This window comes from Argentina anserina, chromosome 3, assembly GCF_933775445.1.
Source record: "Argentina anserina chromosome 3, drPotAnse1.1, whole genome shotgun sequence".
In the NCBI taxonomy this organism is placed as follows: Eukaryota; Viridiplantae; Streptophyta; class Magnoliopsida; order Rosales; family Rosaceae; genus Argentina; species Argentina anserina.
The window spans coordinates 19,321,673-19,341,197 of NC_065874.1; the positions used below are offsets into that span (position 1 = coordinate 19,321,673).

Below are 19,525 nucleotides of genomic sequence, written 5' to 3' on the forward strand. Positions count from 1 at the left end.
TTGGGAAACAAGTGAATCGTCAGGCACCATGGAGTCGAGACGTATTGCGAGTGCCTCGGGGACTAGTACTTCAGGCCCAACACTGAGTCCAGTGCCTGTAAGGCGTTGGCTAGACGGCGGAGTGCAGAGGTCAGAGGTAGAGGAACCGCATGGAGCTGACTCCGCCGCGGTGGATGGCTACGTGGAGGAGTTCAAGTTGCCTGCCACGATCGTTGCTCGAGCAATTGGGCTTGATGAGTTTGGCTCGATGCTGCTTGATGGGTACGCGCTGGTTAGTCCTTCCGTACTACGGCTTGGGGTAGAGTTGTCGTTGGATCCGCGCCTGTAGTGTCTTGTGGCAGAGTTCAGCTTGGCCTTTGGTCAAGTCATCTACAACATGTGGCGAGTCCTTCTCGGCCTCTGCTCGCTCTTCCACCTCTCAGAGTGTTGGTTTCCTACTGCGGCAGAGGTACTCCATTTTTTCAAGGTAGATTATAACCAGTGGAATGGTAACGGAGGGACTGCGCGGTTCGTGAGGCGAGATGAGCGTAGTGAGTTCCAAGTCTTGGAGAACTGCCCACCTCGGAAGCTAACTGGAGGAAAAATAGCTTCGTAGTAGAGAGGGGATGGGAATACGGGCGTATTAACGAGGTATAGTATCTCCCTGAGAAGCGTATTCCCTCGCGGTTTCAAGCCATTAACTGTAGGTCTTAATGTTTTACTAAATCTCGTTGCTACGGAATAACTGCTTGCTCACGCTCTTTTTTTTTTTTTGCGCAGCGGGTTGGTGCTGTCGGAGCGGGAAGTCGATCGCGTGAATTGTGTGACATACCTTTGGAGGTGTCAAGGTGAGGACCTAGTCCACGATTTGAAGGTACTAACGAACCCGTATCTTTTGTTCGAGTAACCCGTAAGTAAAAGTGCTACGCTCTCAGTTTTCTATTCTTTGTTTATGGCGTACTGATCTGTTGCTGCGTGTACAGCTGCGATACTCTCAGTGAATAGGAACTCGAGAAGTCGGAGCGTATCTGCTACGCGAGGTTTCTGCAGCAAGAAGCTCCCGACGTAACGCCGGATACCGAAGGGCTAGTTGTAACAATGTTGCGACGCGTGATGTCAAAGAAAGTGGCGGCGTCCACAAAGAAAGTGAATGCATCCGCGAAGCGGGTTGAGGATTCCCCGCAAGTTGTGGATCTGCCTGTTCCCTCTCATGCGAGCCTGCCAAATGAGAAAGGGTTGCCGCGCCGGAGCGATGCGGAAGGAGTAGGCCACATCGATGTCGATCCGCAGTTGGCTAATCCAGCGGAGTCCCAAGAGGCCGGGAGAAGGAAGAAGGTGCAGAGGACGGGCGCCTCTTCAAGGAAAGCGAAGTCCTCTCCTGCTCCCGAAGATGAGGATATTATGGTAGAAGCTCCTCCGCCTAAAAGATAGAGGACTACGCAGATGGCGCCTATCACTTTTACAGATTCTCGGGTCTACGAGGATCTATCAGCGCTGGACCGTAGTCCCTTGAGCCAACTGGGAGCTCCGGAATTGGAGAAGCTGGTCTTGCTTAGTCAGCGTGCCGGGCTCGGAGGACTGCGGCGGCCTGAAGGGTCCGATCTTGAACTGCGAAGTCCGCTTGGTCTTGTTGCAACGAGGGCAGAAAAGATGGTATTTAACTTTCTCGACGCAGAGCGGGATTCTCTTGAGGCGCAGCGCCATCTTGCCGAAGTGATTGACCGGGATAGCAATCATGCGACAAGGGTCTTACTTCTGGAAAATGACTTCGCCAATGCTAAGGCCAAGTTGGAAAATACGGCGAACCTCCAGGAGGACCTTCGGCAGGAGGTTGCCCGTCGGGAGGTGGCCGAGTCACTGGCGCAGCAGATGGCCTCGGAGAGAGATGCGGCGCAGTCTGCCCTTGTCGAGACCGAGGAGCTTGTCAGACGGGTGAAGGAGGAAGCGGAGATGGGAAAGGCCCGCGTAGCGGAGGAAGCTGCAGCCAACGCAGTAGCTGCCTTCAAATCATCCGCGGAAATGATCGAGTACCTAGAAGGGTACTACGTCACGGCCGTGGGCGATATGATAGCGCAGTTCCAAGAATTGGAAATGCTGCTGCTGAGGCCGAAGTGTAGAGAGAAGATGGTAAGAAAATTTCTGACTCTAGCTTATCTTGTGATAATGAAAGGTCTAATTCTAATCCGGAGACCCCTTCTCCTACTCCTCCTTCTCAGAACATCAGGATGCACAACCGCCGCAAGGCGAATCGGGGCAAGCGGCGGAGCTAGAAGCTACGGGTACCGGTGATGTGGCCTGAGGAATGCCAGCGTATCAAGCTGTGAGGGAGGAGTAGGATAGGGTGTATAAAGACTTAGTGTAGCTGAAGAGCATCCCTCGTCCCCGTAGTGCTTTATCATCTATTTTTTATTTCCTTGTATTTTTTGAATTTTCCATTCTGTAATGGCCTTTGCACCGAACTCGCTGTCTTTAATGAATAGAAGTCGTTTTTTGGTCTAAGTGATTTCGTTTATGTTATTGCCGTACCAACGTTATGTGATTGTTATCGTATACTTGTGCATACATACTTAATACTATCTTTGTTGTGCGCACAATGAAATAGTATGTCGAAGGAATTTAATTGCCGTAGTACGCTAGCGTAGTAAGGATCAATGGTTTGAAAAATTCCTCATTTCATTGATAGCTTGGCCGTAGCCGTTTTGTACAAAGATAGCTTTGGCAGTGTGCCATAAGTACTTAAACAGTCCAAATCTCTGTGTTGCGCTACGCGCGGACCCCTACTTGTAGTAGTACTTAAGTTGTTCCATGTTCCAAGGGTGAGCTAGTCTCTCTCCGTACTTTGTATGGTCCGTCCCATCTCGGGCGTAACCCAGTGACCTTTGTTTAGACCTTTTTTAGGACCCAATCACCGAGTTGAAGTGTTCTGCTCTTTACTCTGGAGTTATAGAAACGTGTCACGCGCTGTTTGTTTTGAATGTTGTGACGGTGTGCTGCGATGCGTTTCTTTTCCAAGAGATCTTTATCAAGTTGCATATTTTCCGAATTGGTGTCGGGGTCAAACAGCGAAACCCGTTGTGTTGGCTGAATTACTTCGATGGGAAGGATTGCTTCCGTGCCGTACATTAGGCAGAAAGGGAGTCTCACCCGTGGCTTCTGTTGGTGTGGTACGGATTGCCCATAGTTCTTCGTCGAGTTTTTCGGGCCAAAGTCCTTTGGCTTCATCCAGTTTTTTCCTAAGGAGGCCTTTGATCAACTTGTTGGTGGCTTCTACTTGCCCGTTAGTTTTGGGGTGTGCCACGGATGCGAATTTGAGCTTAGTCCCTCTTGCCTTGCACCATGTGATGAGGTGGTCGTTATTGAATTGTGTGCCGTTATCTGTGATGATAGACTCCGGCGTACCGTGGCGGTAGACGATGCTGCGTTGCAAGAAGTTTTGGACCTTCTCGGTCGTAATGGCAGTCAGGGGCGCAGCCTCGATCCATTTGGAATGATAATCGATGCACACGATGACCCACTTGAATTGGCATTTCCCGACGGGAAGCGGGCCTATCAGATCCATTCCCCAGAGGCAGTTCATCCACGGGCTGACTATGTAGGATAGCGGTTCTGAAGGTTGGCGTGGTATGGGTCTGTGAATTTGACATTTATGGGCCAACATATTAATATCCTTGCTTGGTACAATTATATCTCTACCTTGTTCTCAAAGCTTGGCAGAGCCGATTCTTGGTGTTAATATGGAGTGATGATTCGATTCAAGTGTGGAATTATGCTATGTACGTATTTGTGTCGTATGAAAAAGGTGAAATGAGAAAAAAATAGAAAAATGCCGTGAGAAGAAAAAGAGAAAAATACATGAACACGGTTTAAAAATATATATATATATATATATAGAAGTTACTGCATAGCTATGTTTGATGTGAATTTGGAGTTGTGATGTATTTGTTGAAGGCTCAATAATGTTGTACTTTAGTCTTTGTTCGTTTTCACAATGTTTAGAGTGAAGAATGTGTCCAACATGATAAAATTGGCCCTTGTTTTATGGAGTATGGCGACATAAGGTGGATGATTTTTGCTCTGCTAAGTCTTGGGGATGACCTTTGTGATTCCTTTTACCTAAAAAATGATATCCTTACCGAGCCTAAGCCTACATTTTATAAAGATCCGCATGATTCTTAAAATGAGTAGTCCTTGATTTGTGGAGTTTGTTTCATGAGTAAGCATATGGTTTTGGTTCATTTGTGCATATGATTGGTATCTTTCATGAGATTTTCGAATTCACTATGTGTTCATAACTCTTATGTGTGAAAAACTTTTAAGCATATACCATGTTCTTGAGAGAAAAGCTTTGGAATGCATATCCCTTTTGAGTTGAATTTTGAACTTGTTTTGAACATGTTGAGCTTAATATCACCTCTATTTATGCCATGTATTACTTGTTATGCGAGATCTCATGTTTATTAACCATTGAATTCCATCTATCTATTTCAATTGAGTGTTATTCTTGATGCTATGAGTTTGAAGATCTCTTGAGACAAAATGTTGAATTATAGTAGAGTCGTTAGTTTAGTTGCATTTTTGTTTTATGTTTTGGTTTCCCTTTCTAGTGTTTGCTAGGGGACTAGCAAAGCTTAAGTGTGGGGTTATTGATAGGAGCACAAAGTGTGACGTTCTTAATGTGTTTATACCCTATTCTTACTCTTTGTTACCTTTTATTTAGTATGTTTTAGTTTCTTTTGTATGAATAAGTGTCTAAGTAGAGCTTATATCGATTATGAGTGAATTGATCATGAAATCATGCTAAATGTTAAGAATCATTATTGAGATATGATTCCTTGTTCGAATAGGATTCATCATTTCCTATTTCTTTGTTTCTAACGTACTTATTCTTATTAGGAAATACAAATTCATGTTGGAGAAGGAAAGAAATCTTAGTTCCACAAAGAAAGAGAAGAAGATATGCACTTAAAAGCCCAATCCATGCAAGAATCAAAATGTTCTCAAGATTGTAGTCCAACTTCGACAGGGTCCCCTGGATAGCTCCGATCAAATTAGAAGACGTACCATATATGGATAGAAAGCTGTGTGAGTCTAGTTTTTGTAGGATTTCGAATCAAATTAATATCTTATTCCTACAAGGAATATGACAGAATCATTACTCGGAGGTCCAGTGAACTCGGTAAAATTATCTCAGCCATTGATTTGCTTTTGATCCAAGGGTTGTGAGAGAAAGTTGAGAACTTGTTTCTCCTATGTATAGAGGCATGAATATATATCAGAATCACCATAAATGCCTGCACCAAAGAATATCAAAGAAGGCATGTAGCAAATTAATGAGAAGAGGTAAGAAAGTCAAAGAAGACATGCATCAAATTAATGAGAAGAGGTAAGAAAATTCAAACAAGGCTGCAACAATTAAGACTCTTGCTGCCTCCCTAATTCAAAAGAATAAACTTGTGCAAAAGAAATCAGCATTAAAGGAGGAAGAAGATATGCAATTAATGTCCAATCCTTATAGAAATCAGAATTCTGGCAGTGTAGATCATCCAACTTTGACGGGATCCCCTGGACAGCTCATAATGATTCAGAAAATGAATGATATATGGATGAAAATATATGGGAGTCTATTTTCAAATGTCGTTAGAATCAGCTCAATATCTAGTTTTTAGAGAAAGTTATGGTCAGAACAAGGCACATAGGTCAGATCTGCCGAATTGAGAAAATCTAGGAAACCTCAACCAATTTGGTTTCAACTTTGTGGACTTTGTGGCCAGCCTCCCTTGGGTTTCTTCCTCTATATATAGCACCTCATTTCTACAGAAAAACATCATCAACCTTGCACACAAGTATAGCCAAAACTTTTCCCAAACACTTTCATTCACCAATAACAATAGAATCCGAATTCACCACCCTTCACCATATTTTCTGTCCAAAGCTTGGGAGCCTAGGATACCATACTCTTGAAGATTTCGCGCTATCTTTGTAAGGAACCTTGGGAGGAGAATTATAAAGTGTAACTCTATGATTTTCATGTTTAGTTTTCGGGTTTTTATGTTCTTGTTCTTGGATGATTTATCTTTAGGTCTTGTTAAGTTATTTTTATTTTGTCTATGAGATATTTGTAATTTTCGAATGACATGATGAATTAAGGATTTCGATTTTTATTCAAAGATTTTAGATTTTATGCCATGAGTTTCTGTTTATTTATTTAAATGATTTTCGGTGTGTTCTTACTTATGTGTGTGATTGATACCCGGAAGTTGACGTTGCATGTGTAATAATCCAAAGTTATAAACGATTTTGATACTTGGGAGTTGATTAATTGTTTGTTCTTTGTCACCTTCACCGATTATTGCCTAGGTTCGGTTAGACTTGTGCCTTTGAATATGTTAATTCCTTTATGTAATACGTAATTGGATGATTAATTGGTATGTTAGATTTCGAAAGAGGCTGGGGGTGAGTTCGAATGTGTTAAAGTGTCATTGAGTTAAGAACCTTGGGAGGAACTTAACTACATAACCGATTTTAGGATGTATAATGAACCTTACGGCATGAACTTAAATGGGATTAGATTTCGTTACCTTTATTCTTTGCCCTGGATGGATCCCTGGTTTGTGAACGATACCCTCTTGCTTTATACTACTAACAATGCTTATAGGGTTAATATTGATCTCGAGTAATCGACCGATCATAGAGCTCTAGATGATCATCCCCACAACCAGCCAATGAGTGGTTCTGACATATGCCTACGCCACAAAGGCAGAACATTGAAATAAATTTTTCCACTTGGACCGCCACTAAGGCTAAATCATATGTATTCATTTTCTTTCGCCAAACTGACCGCCACTAAAGCAGAACAAATCACACAAAGTCTTTTGTCTCAAAAGGGCCACCACAAAGACAACACCACAACCCACAAAACCACGCACGTAACAATCATGCCGGAAGGTACATTTTCTTCCCCCCCCCCCTCCGGCCACACAACATATAAGCACTTCGACTATACAAATATTACATTCAAAAACCTCTAAATTACCGACAGGTACATTTTATTCCCCTCGGTCCCATCCTCCACAATTTAATATAAACCAACTAAAATACACAATATATTTCACAAACATAATAGATTTATACACTTAGTGATAAATATATGCATATCCAATTATCGTTTAGATATACGTATATAAATCACCAAATATATACACATTTATATTTCAATCTCACAACAAGTAAAAATATATAAAATGTAAGTTCACCCTTGGCGGTAACTAGACTAAACGTGAGGTTTACTCACCTCAAAGCTTGCTCCAACTTCTAGTTCACCGAGTATGAAAACTCGTCTCACCTCAAACACCGAAGTGACAACAAAAATCACTTAGTAAGGAAAATAACCCAAGACAAGCTCCTAATTTACTAAGGCCACCCTCTCGGCCTAACTCACCAATCGTAACAAACCAAAACCTCACTACTCCTAGTTCGGGAAACTCTAAACTCAAACAATTCACAACCTTGTTGCCAGTCTTACTAAAACTGACCACCTTTCACCACTCAAATTCTCAAACACTCACCACCTTCAACACAGTGGGACTGTGCACAACCCTTCACCATTCAAACAACTTCCCACTACTACCTCTCACTACCCTCCTGACCAAATGACTTTAACTCTCACTATCTAAACACAAAACCTGTCGTCCCACAACAAACACAACCACCAAAACATCACCAAAAATAACAACTAACACAACTTTCCTCTACCACAACACATCAGCCCTGCTGCCGGCCTCAAAAACACACACCCAAATAGAAACATGAACTCCACAATTCCAACAAACTAAAAAGAACATAGTGGCACCCTCTCAGCCCCAAACACCCTCACACAAACCTATTCATTTAGCAAAAAGAGTAAGTGAAAGGAGAGAGCTTTTACCCTCTTTTGGCTGCCCAAAAGGCTGGCTGATTTCCGGCAGCTTCTAGGCCAAGAACTCTTGGCAGTAAGAGGCCCAGGTGGTTTCCAGAGCTGCAACAGCTCCCTGGCTTCCTGCCCCTGTTTCCCACCGTGAGTTGTGCCACCACTACAAAGATAAGGCTGCTGGCAGGGTGCTGCTGGGACTCACAGCCGTGGTCTGTGGCAGAGAGTGAGAGACCAAGGCAGAAGAAAAAGAAAGAAGATGAAGAAGAAAGAGAGAGTTTGGTGAGTGAGGAGGGGGACTCAGCTGGGTGAGAAGAAGAAAACAAAATATCAGTTAGGTGGGAAGTTTTGGTGGGAAAAGAAGAGATGATAAGGTTAATTAGATATTTCCATAGTTTCTAATTTCCTCTTTCCTTAATACCCCTTTCACCAACAAACTTCCGTAATTAATTTCTCGCTCATTTGACTTACGTGTTGAATGTCTATGAACTCGTTTTGACGAACTCTACAACTTTCATGAAGGAAATTTTATGAAAAGAGCAACGGATTAAAAGTCGACTCTTGAGTCGAATGAATTAAACCGTAAAACGACTTATTGGTTTTCGAACCGATTTCTACTTCGAATGAAGACTATTTAAAAGACGTAGAATATGGATATAACCAAAATATCATTTCATTAATCTCCATGAAATTACAAGAAATGAATAACAAAATTCGAGTTACATATATATATATGATTTTTCTCAGCTAATGAGGTCTACACTAATGGTTTTGGTGCAGATTTCTATTTTTTCACCATTTTTTGATTGAATTTCCTCATCTCCACCGTCTAATATCTAGATAATATTGTGTAGATCATCTCAGCAAAATTTCAGCCAATTTGGTGATCCCTAAGACCCTCAAAATCGAAAAACAAATGGACTGACTGAATTCTGTCAAACATGAACCGTTCATATTTTTAACATAAAAACGCAATTTGGAGGGCCTTAACGATCACTAAACGCAATATTATCTATATACTAAACGGTGGAAATGAGGAAATTTGTTCGAACAATTATAAAAAAATGGAAATCCGCAGCAAAATATTGGTGCGGATCTCCGCAACCAAGAAGGGCTATATATATACACATATATAGGTCGATGCAGAAGCTTGAATGTATAAATATGTTCCATTAGATTCTGATAAAATAGTTAGCAGGAACTTCTCATTTGGAGTTCGGATCGGAGTTGACTTGCGTACGCCCTAGCCTACTCTTTCTGTCGTATAAACGCTGTATGTGGCTAACTGCATGCCTCGTTTGTGTAGATTTGTATGTATCGTGTGTGCTTGCGTACATGTACATATATATAGTAGTATAATACGCTCTAGCTTAAATACCCTACCAGAAAATTGCATGCATGTTCTACTTGTTCACTTAGTACGTACGTACGTACTGTAGAATAAGTTATATAGTGCGTAGTATATATGTTTGGCCAGAGATCTATAAACAGGGTTGTTTTATTTGGAAATGCTGGAATCGAACGAACGGCCATACGTATGTTACACGTACATGTATTTAAATCAGATTCTGCTATGGTCGCCAAATGTTGGCACAGAGCTTGTTTCCAGGTTTGTTTAGAAAATAATACAGCGCCGGCTGTTGGCAAGTCTTCAACATATATTGTCGCTGGATGACTGGATCGAAGATGTTCACTTGTCTGATCGATGAGTGGAAACTCTTAGCGTCAAACTCAGCAAGGAAAATGTTTTGTTCAACTATTTTATAGCCTCACATGAGTAGGGGTTTGTTTATGCAACTTAGATTGTCGGATCTTTTTAGTCGTAAGTAGTTTTCTACAATTCCAGCCAATTCACATTTCTGAGAATTGTAGTTTTGAATAAGTGAACTCATTTTGTGTTTGAATAAGAGTTTTTGCCAGTACATTGACCGAGGAATATCTCGTGTTGTGACGCTATGTTACAGACTTTATTCAAGTATCCATTATTTTTTTTAAGATAATGAAACAAATTCATTTAGCAATACACCAACACGACCACCAGGGTCAAATAAAGAGTGACAAGCCGATCTAAGCCAACATATCTACGAAAGGACATAACAACACTTTCGCAATAACTAGAGTTGCAAAATAAAAGTTAAAGCAAAAACGTCGACCAAAACAATTGACGTAACTAAATTCAAAACTTTGCTAAAGCAATAACTCTTCTACAATTAGGAAGCTTAAGAAACAACCAGCACTTAGTCAGATATCAATTATGTACCCGGAATTGAGAGAAACGTAAGCAAACTAATGGTAGAAGAAAAGATATATAGACCGTAGGTCATCAGATCTTAGAACACTGTACCCTATAGACTGGAATTTCATACAAATCTGCTCAGGCCTACCAACAACACGAGTAACAAGACTACAAGATAGAAAGCCAAACTTGACATAATAAGGTAATGGAGGACCCAGTCCCCGTCATACATATGTATAGAAATATTGACCACATGCAACCCCATTTGTCATTAGAAAATTACGAAATAGCTTTAATCACTTCGGCCAAATCCAGTATCATTTTGATTACCCAGATTTCTTTTGAGCTCCACAGAATTGATTCCTGAAGACCATAATCCAATCTTTACTGCAACAATGGGAAGCATTGAACCACAGGGAGCACAGAGGTATATGCTCATTTTCTTATTTCAACAACTTCACAACTTACCCATCTAGATCTGTAGAAAGAGTACTAATCAGCTTCTTGCTAGTGAAGTAACTATCATACTGATGGTGGTGCAACTAGTGTAGGTACGCGGTGGTTACCGGAGCAAACAAGGGTATTGGGTACGAGCTAGTGAGGCAACTGGCGTGCCGTGGCGTGGTGGTGGTGCTGACGGCGAGAGATGAGAAAAGGGGAAGGGAGGCCACAGCCAAGCTCCATCATGAACATCATCTTCATGCCAACATACTCTTCCATCAGCTTGATGTCACAGATACACTCAGTGTTCAATCTTTGACAAATTTCATACGTGATACCTTTGGCAGGCTTGATATCTTGGTAACACTGATCTAACATCACTATATATGTGTATATATATCGCCTAGCCTAGGGTTTTCCATGTTAGGTTGTTAGACTGTCGATATGAAATGTGTGCCATAGTTTATGGGATTGGTTGCTGCAAGTTCATCAGGTTAATAATGCTGGAGCTAGTGGAGTTTTGGTCAATGAGCAAGAACTCAAAGCCCTGAACATTGATCCCACCATTTGGGTATGAACTACTTAATTGGATATGTCACAGCAATCAATTACCACAGTTTAGATAACTATTTGGATTGATAGGACTTTTCCTTTTGTCTTGGATTCAGCTTTCAGGTCAAGCAGTCGATAGAGTTCAAGGTGCTATAAAACAAACTTACGATAAGGCTGAGGAATGCTTGAACACTAATTACTATGGTGTCAAAAGAGTGACAGAGGCACTTCTCCCACTCTTGAAACTCTCTAGTGAAGGAGCAAGGATTGTCAATGTCTCCTCTCTCAGGAGTGAACTAAAGGTAAAATCGATCTGCCCATTTTCATTGTTGTTCGTCAACTAGACCAGGGAAAATTTTCTACTTGACAACTAGTTTGATATTATGACCAATTGGTCTTCTCTTTGTAACACAATATTGATATGATCTCAATCTGCAACTCGAATTGACCCTGCAGAAGATCAATTTTAATTGCAATCTTCTAATTGACCAACAATATATATATATATATATCACTGATTCATTTTCAATGCAGAGGATTCCAAGTGAAAAGATAAGAAATGAGCTTGGAAATGTTGAAGCATTGACTGAGGAGAAAGTGGATGCAGTGGTGAAAAGATTTCTGCATGATTTCAAAGAAAATTCACTTGAAGCCAAAGGATGGACAATGATGCTGCCTTCATATAGCATTTCAAAACAATCCCTGAATGCCTACACAAGAGTCCTGGCCAAAATGTATCCCAAAATGTATATCAATTGTGTGCATCCCGGTTTTGTTAACACCGATCTCAACTGGCATACCGGAACAATGACTGTGCAAGAGGGAGCTGCAGGTCCTCTGAAGTTGGCTCTTCTACCAGATGGAGGACCTACAGGCTGCTATTTCGATCAAACACAAGTCGCAGATTTCTGATATATTAGCATGTTATACAAAAATAATAATGATATGTTTTAGTTTTTGTGTTGGTGACAACTAGTGTTATTGTTCACCTTACAAGAATAAAGGAGAATTCTGCCAGTCTCACAAACACTTCATTATATCGTCCCAAGCATAGACATTCTTAAAATTTAGGGAGAGGATTGAACTTTTTAGGATGTCGCTTAGCTGAGCAGGAGGATGATGCTGCTTTATTAGAGCCATTAGATTCATACGGTTATGTAGCGAGCCTATGTACGCGCTGCTGCATTAGCATCATGAGGGCTGAAAGCGATAAAAATTACTACTGATCTTCGAAGCAACATTCTCATCTCAACAGATAACCATACTGGAGAACTCGAGTCTTCTGCCTGGATGTCACGCACTGCTTATAAGCGTCTGTTTCAACTAAACAGTTAGTCAATTACACAACGGAACCAAGGGGCATTCAACTCCTTAAAGCCAGCAGTTCAACATGCTTGGCTAATGTGACATGATTAAGAAAAGCAGCTGCGAAGTCACCATTGTGGTTTCGTACAACTCCTCCAATGCCTCCATCCGTAAGAGCCGGAAGAAATGCACTATCCACATTCATCCTTTCACAATTAAGAAGTCGTTTTTGCCTCCAAACGCTTACCTTCTTTTCCTCTGTACTGCCAGATGCTAAGTTTGCTTGTTGGGATTCATGTAGCTATGCCAAAGTGCTAGGGAGCAGAGACTATAGTCTGAGATGTCTGAGCGTTCTGGCCTGAAGCGTCTTCAAAGAGTCGTAAGCAACGAATTTCCAATATTTGTAACATTTCCTTACTGTTGCAGTGTCAAAGATGAAACTGTCATATGCAAAGAACGAGTGATGTAAGGTAGGAGCACTCTCTTTTATAAGAGAAGAACATTTACCAACTCCATATCCTTCGTTGTTATTTGATGTCTTCTGATATCATTATGCAAGAAAAGAAAGACTTGAAGGAAATATGACCCGTCTTCAGAGAAGTGAAGGTTTTGATGATAAGATGTCTACCTGGAAAAAAGGAAATTTAATAGCACAAGGAAAATCCATGAAAATGCAATACGCCTGCAAGTTTCTGCAAATTCTTTCTTTCACCCTAGCTAGAACCTCTTAATATTATTCTTTTTTTGTCAAATGAACCTCTGAATATCATATTTCGTACTTTGAGATTCCTAAGCAGTATGCACTAAATTTCTCCATTGTATGTTACATAAAATGGCAGTTAACGAAATAATTCAAGGAAATAAATCTTGAATATCTATGATATCAGCAAAGGACTCCAGCAGCGGTAGTATCATTGCCAGCTCCAGCTCCTTGAATGACCAGTGGTTGGTCATTGTAACATCTACTGTAAATCTCCAGCTGCAACCAACCAATCATATATCAAATAAATAAAAATTATGATCACAAATTGTCATTTCAGTTAAGAAATGTCCAGTATCCATGGACATGAAACCAGGCATATATATGCACCGACCATTATGATACAAACTGTACCCTATAATTCCACATCTTGGGCCTCCAACATATTCAGAACCTTGCAGTGATCATATAGTTCCTGTATCCCAAATTAAAACAGGGATACAATTTCAGGCTCATCCTTTTGTTAACTCTACATGAGTTCGAAAGTTCCAAATTTTATGCTCATCCTCTCATGAATACAATTTCATGCCATCCAATGATTAAATTGGCAGATAAATTCATACAACCTCTGTTTCTGAATGACATGTTGTCCTTAAAAAAAAAGTTACACATGCATTCTATCTGCACTCGACAGGAAACAAAAATAGAAGAAAATCTGAGGACATACCACAATGTCACTTCCTCTCAGTCTTCCTAGAGGAGAATCCTCTGCAAGCTCTTGAATTCCAACTTCACACCTACCCAGCATCTCTGATAAGTTAGTATCAATTGAAAGGGTCACTAAAACATGAGCTGATTCCACTAAATATAATGTAATACAACTGCTAGCTGGGTAAGCAAGTTATATAAATTGTATAAATACTGATATATATATATGAAGAATTATGTATATATATAAACATATAGAAGAAATAAATCCAGTATATAACGATGTTCAGAAGATACCGAAGACACGAGAGTTGCTGCACATGGAGAACAAGGAAAAGAAAAAATAAGTTTATTTTCCTCTGAAGAGGATCCATAAGTCATACGTACAGATGCATGTATAGTCTCATTTATCTGTTCATTCTCCAGTTCCAATTATTATTGCTCTTAAAACTGGATCCGAAATGGACACTCTTTCTCTGTGGTTACAAACTTGCAATATGGTTCAAGTGTATATCACAGATAGTCAAATACCCACCTTCCTCTCGTTTGTTGCTTGTCTTCCGATTTCGTCATGTATTTTAATTTGACAATTTTTCAGCTTGTACCAATCAGTTAAAACATAATCATTATTTTTAAAATAAATTGGTGATATTTGATGGAAGAGACTGATATTCCAAATATTATTAAAGAAAGGATAAAAAATACACGGTGACCGAAATCACCAGATGTGATCCAACCCATACATATTTGAAGCCACTTTACTTAATACTAATAATCACAAATTTGACCAACTTGGAAAATAATGCTGAGACAATCTTCACTATTGGTATATTTTAACAGAAAATGCATATAAAAAAAGAAGGATACAATATGAGAAAAATCTGGCCACTGATTTGGGATTTACCGGAGAAAAAAACTAAATAAAAAAGATAAGAAGGACAAGAAACCAAGAGCCATCAATTCTGAGTTAAAAGAGGAGAAAAGTGACTGAACCAACGAACTCAATTAAAAAAATAAAATAATTACTTTTAAGAAGAAAGGGGGATAAAATTGGCACAATTTGTGACCAGAAATTTGAGTACGACCACTTGACCAGTTACTTCCCCCCAAATGCGTGTTATACCTTCCTCAAGATCCTAATTCTGCTCACCATTGTCTACCTACATGACTGTTTGCCTAAAGCTGTGAGTATTAGAATGTTAGCAAAGCCAGTATACCTGATTTCTAACCCCACCAAGAACTGCAGAAGGTCTAATAATCTGGGAATTACATGACATTATCTTTGCCTGAGACAGATATTTTCTAGAATATTCAAGTATCTTTATAGAAAGCGGGAGTAGTGAGTTACTAATTTAACCAAGAAATGAGACACAATTGCATACGTGATGAACTCTGAAAGAATCATAACAATGGTAACTTTTTGGTTATTGTTTTCCTGATTTTAAAAATATACAATATAGGATTCAGAATAGGGACATACAAAATAAGTATGGTGCTTACTCAGTTAAGAGCAAAAGCCAAGACTAACTGATGTAGCAAGCAGTCAGATGTACAGCTTGTGCATGAACTCTATTCCTTTTGATCAAAATGTTTAATCACACTATAGAGGAACAAAAAAGAAGAAGAAGCATTGTGTCTAGCCAACACAGAAAGGAATCGATTAAATAATAGTAAGCCGTTGGACACAGACTCGTACTAATTAGTTGTTTTTATTATTTTATATATGCGTATATGATAATAACCCAACCCAATCTTTATGCAGTAGAATCAAGACTGGAGCCAGCTCAAAAAATCATCAATTTGATTATACTTGAATAGGTGGGGGGAAAACTTAGTTGTACATTTTGAATAGATGATTAACCCAAACCAATCTATGTGACCTTAACTAGCTTATGCACTCATTCAATCCATCTGCACTTCCCTATGGGTCAAGTAATCCGTTCAGTGAATCCTGGAACCTATATAATAAACTTAAACAGCACCTTTACACTTTGATGATGAAAGCATCTAGTAAAGAATGCATACTGAAGCACAGAAGATTAGCAAAAAACACACAACCATGGTGGTTGGCTGAACCTATTAAAATTCTGAACTGAAATAAAGCAAATAGAAAAGGTACCTTGAGTTTTCAATTACACACACATATCTTAGCACATTCCCGCTCAAAGAAGCGTTAGAGACTCTCTCTTTGATTCCATTATCAAGCATCAGTAGCCCACTTCCCAGAAATTTTTCTACAGACATTATATTGGGTGTCATTTCTTTAGGATACAAGCTCTCAATCTAAAAAACAAAAATTGCCACAGCAAAAGATCAACAACAAAATAATAATAATAATAATAATTAATTAAATAAAAAAATTGAGTTGAGCAAGTATATTGGAATATCTCTACATTTAAAGTACCAACCTTAATGTCATCCAAACTAATATGCCGACCAAGAAGCCTAGCAAGTATCAAAGCCTGTCAGAGATGATTGGAGAAATTTATGAGGTATAGACCTTCAATAATCAATCATAAGAAAGATACCTAAGTAGATAGAATCTTCTAACACAATTTCATACATGTACACTTCAGAATTCAGTTAAAAGGTTCATTTCTGTTTTGTTTTTGTAATTTTCATTTTAAGTTGTGGGATATTTCAATGATATATAAAACCATAAATGTCCTGGGGATAATAAGAAGTACCTAGACAAACTAAACTCCATAGCCCCAAACACTGACTAGGTATCTTTCATCGCTTTTGTCTTTTTTGTTTCGGTCAAATTCCATAGTATCTTCAAAGTTTACTTTTCTAACAACATTCCAATGTGAAAGTGCTCTTTTGATTTTATAGTGAAGATGGATGTTTGATCTAAAATAATTACTAACTGTTAATGAACACGGTACATTTACCTTTTAATCATATTTAAGAAGCAAGCCTAGATAAGAGAAAAGAATAATTTCATGAACTAACGTTCAAATGGTAAACAGTATACAAACCTTTCTTGCAACATCCATCCCACTGAGGTCATCACGTGGATCTGCAATTATACCAACATTGAAGAATTTCAAGACTTAAGTTTTTCATTTTGAATTTATGAGAGATTCATTGATATACCAAAAATGAAAAGGAAAAAAAAACAAAAAACAGCTAAAAAATAATATTTACCTGGTTCAGTGTAACCCAAATTTTTAGCAGATCGCACAACTTCGCTAATTGGCTTCCCGTCTTCGACCTCACTCATAACATACCCCAATGTTCCTATGCATAGAGATACAACGGATATAATCACCAATATATAGATATATGTAGCAACATATGCAGGTAGCTTATTTTGACAATGTAAAAGGGCTTAAGGAATATAAAATATATAACTGAACTGGCTATTGAATTCTACAGGTAAGTATGATACCACTCAAACTCCCAATGATACGGAGGACTGGATCACCGGATGAGAGTATGCGATGTAAGGATGATATGACAGGAAGGCCAGCACCAACCTACCAAACCTAAACTCAAATCAAGGAAATATATAGAAACTATTTCAAGATTCTATTTACAAATAGTGCATTGAAAGATTCAGATATCGATGAAAAATTGTAAGCAGGGTAACATACGACATAGTAAGAAAACAATAATCAGCTTGAACATAGCACATAAGTTACAAGTTTATGTTAACAAATATGAAAGTTATTGAGTATACAAAGAAAGGGCCAGAAATAATTTGCCACTAAAATTCCCAATCATTATAATAATCTTTCTTACATTTCAAGTCAATAATTGTCGAGCATATGTGTTTGTCAATTAAAACTCTAATAACTTTCAAAGAAGTAACAGTAACACATAATGATTGCAGTGCTAAAATCATTAGTAATATTCTGACCAACAGCAGATTCCCTAATATTAATGAGACCGATGATAACAATAGTAGTGTTGATGGCACATAGCTCTCCATATGCAGTGTACATATTGTGCCCTTTATCTTAATAGATCTTGGCACAGAGCTCTCATGTCCAAAAAGGCATATAGTGTGCCCTTTATCTTATCTGGGTCAAGACCTAAATTGCAAGAGGATACCTGAAAAGCTAAACTAAGAGGGAAAATGTAGGCTCAAAGAGGCAACAAATACATGTGCAAACTCCCACTAGAATGTACATATTCGTGGAGGATATTTTTAAATAATATTAGCAGGAGTTTCTCCATATTGCAGATAAGCACAGACATATTCCTCTCAAGTGTCATAACAAACAATGAGCAATATATGAGGACTATGCTATAAGCCTACCCTTAAGAGAACAATTATCAGGACTGTATCAAGAAGAAATGAACTCCCAGTTGACTCATGACGTATGTGACGCGGGCGTGAAACTAGTTTGTCAAAATCCTCCTGCAGGTTACAAATACTTGCTTCAGTGGAAACAAAAATTACCAAATGGCATTGCAATTTTAAGGTAAACATGGTCATATCAGTAAATACTAAATAAAGTGTTTACTACCATTGTGGAAGTAAGAGGCTTCTTGTTTGCCATGACAATGCAACATCCCAAATCAACCGCTTGGGCGAGCAGTGGAATAGTCTCGGAACTTGCAGAGCAATCTACAAGAGCCAAGCCTACAAATGGAAAAGAAGGTTAAACAATTGTGGTTGAAACAATCTGTAAGAAAATGAAGGGGAATACACAGACAGACCTGTTGATTTACCCAAGAGTGCAGCAACATGGGTAATCTTTTTCATGGATTCAGAATTAGAGAGCACCTCGAGTTGGCCTTTATGAACAACAACAAGAGCAGTAAACAGAAAAGAAGCGTGAGAATGACCGAAAAGGAAAGAAACAGAGCAAAAGAGAGAGAAGTTACCAGAAGAGGCAAGAGCGTGGAGAGAAGAAGCATCGGACTTGATACGGCATCAGACAACTCCATAGTGGACACGTCGGAGGGAACAACTAAGGATTTGCTGTCGGATACTCCCACCACTCTCAGGTGGATCCCCTGCACCGCAGCACTAAACAATGTGATTCATTTGAGTGATTGATTGAATGTATTGAGTTAAGTTACCGAATAAGAGTTAGACCTGTTTGGCGTGGAGCGTTCGGCAGGAGACGATGTTTCAATTCTCACTAAAACCCCATTTCCATCATAAAAGAAGACGGAGGCAGAATTTCAGCCAAATCAGGTTATTGGGCTGCACTTGAACAATCAGAGTCTCTCTCTCTCTCTCTCTCTCTCTCTCTCTCTCTCTTGCGGGGCAGAGCTCTAATTCCGGAAACTTTCCCCTTTTCTCGGGATGCTATGCTGCCAACATGGAACCTAACTTTTTGGCATTGTTCTCCCATTTGTGCTCTATTGCTACGGTAGATGATTTAGCTACCTTTGGATTTATCTCCTGGTGGCTATGCCGTAATCGCAATCTACACCGTCATGAAGAGAAAGTTCTCCGGCCTGTGGACTTGGCTAGGTGTGTAGGTGAGTGGCATAATGATTTTCTGGCCACCGGATCCCTAATTTATCCCCCATCACTCCCAAGCCCCTACTCATTCTTCATTGAAAAAACACTTTTGAATTATTATTGAATTACATATATATATATATATATATATATTCCTTTAAATAATAGTATAAAAAGAGATAATTTATAGACTTTATTGAATGCAATAAATTATATGATACGTATTAAATCTTTTCCCTTCCTTGCGATTATATTTTTACCTTTTATTTG

The 19,525-nt window shown here is 39.3% G+C and overlaps 2 protein-coding genes across 2 annotated transcripts; one reads left to right on the forward strand and one right to left on the reverse strand.

The window, feature by feature from the left end:
• The first annotated feature begins 10,380 nt into the window (after positions 1–10,380).
• On the forward strand, positions 10,381–12,086 carry LOC126787832 ((+)-neomenthol dehydrogenase-like). Its single transcript, XM_050513744.1, has 5 exons — positions 10,381–10,548; positions 10,673–10,922; positions 11,056–11,133; positions 11,231–11,416; positions 11,649–12,086. The coding sequence occupies exons 1-5, from the start codon at positions 10,517–10,519 to the stop codon at positions 12,024–12,026; spliced, it is 924 nt and encodes a 307-aa protein (XP_050369701.1). The 5' UTR covers positions 10,381–10,516; the 3' UTR covers positions 12,027–12,086.
• A 136-nt stretch (positions 12,087–12,222) lies between these two features.
• On the reverse strand, positions 12,223–18,916 carry LOC126787229 (uncharacterized; the record flags this gene model as incomplete). Its single annotated transcript, XM_050513147.1, is given in 15 exon segments — positions 12,223–12,836; positions 12,927–13,307; positions 13,309–13,398; positions 13,847–13,916; positions 15,947–16,110; positions 16,236–16,289; positions 16,809–16,849; positions 16,978–17,070; positions 17,222–17,308; positions 18,142–18,196; positions 18,306–18,421; positions 18,499–18,576; positions 18,667–18,717; positions 18,720–18,798; positions 18,881–18,916. Coding segments are annotated over 14 exon segments (1,050 nt in total), but the record flags the coding sequence as incomplete, so codon positions are not given.
• Between the last annotated feature and the right edge of the window lie 609 nt (positions 18,917–19,525).

Excerpts from the sequence above, each read along its gene's own strand:
- LOC126787832 (XM_050513744.1), top strand. The coding sequence starts at position 10,517 with ATGGGAAGCATTGAACCACAGGGAGCACAGAG. Across the intron at positions 10,549-10,672 it reads GAACCACAGGGAGCACAGAG|GTACGCGGTGGTTACCGGAG; the intron begins GTATATGCTCAT and ends CAACTAGTGTAG. Across the intron at positions 10,923-11,055 it reads TTGGCAGGCTTGATATCTTG|GTTAATAATGCTGGAGCTAG; the intron begins GTAACACTGATC and ends CAAGTTCATCAG.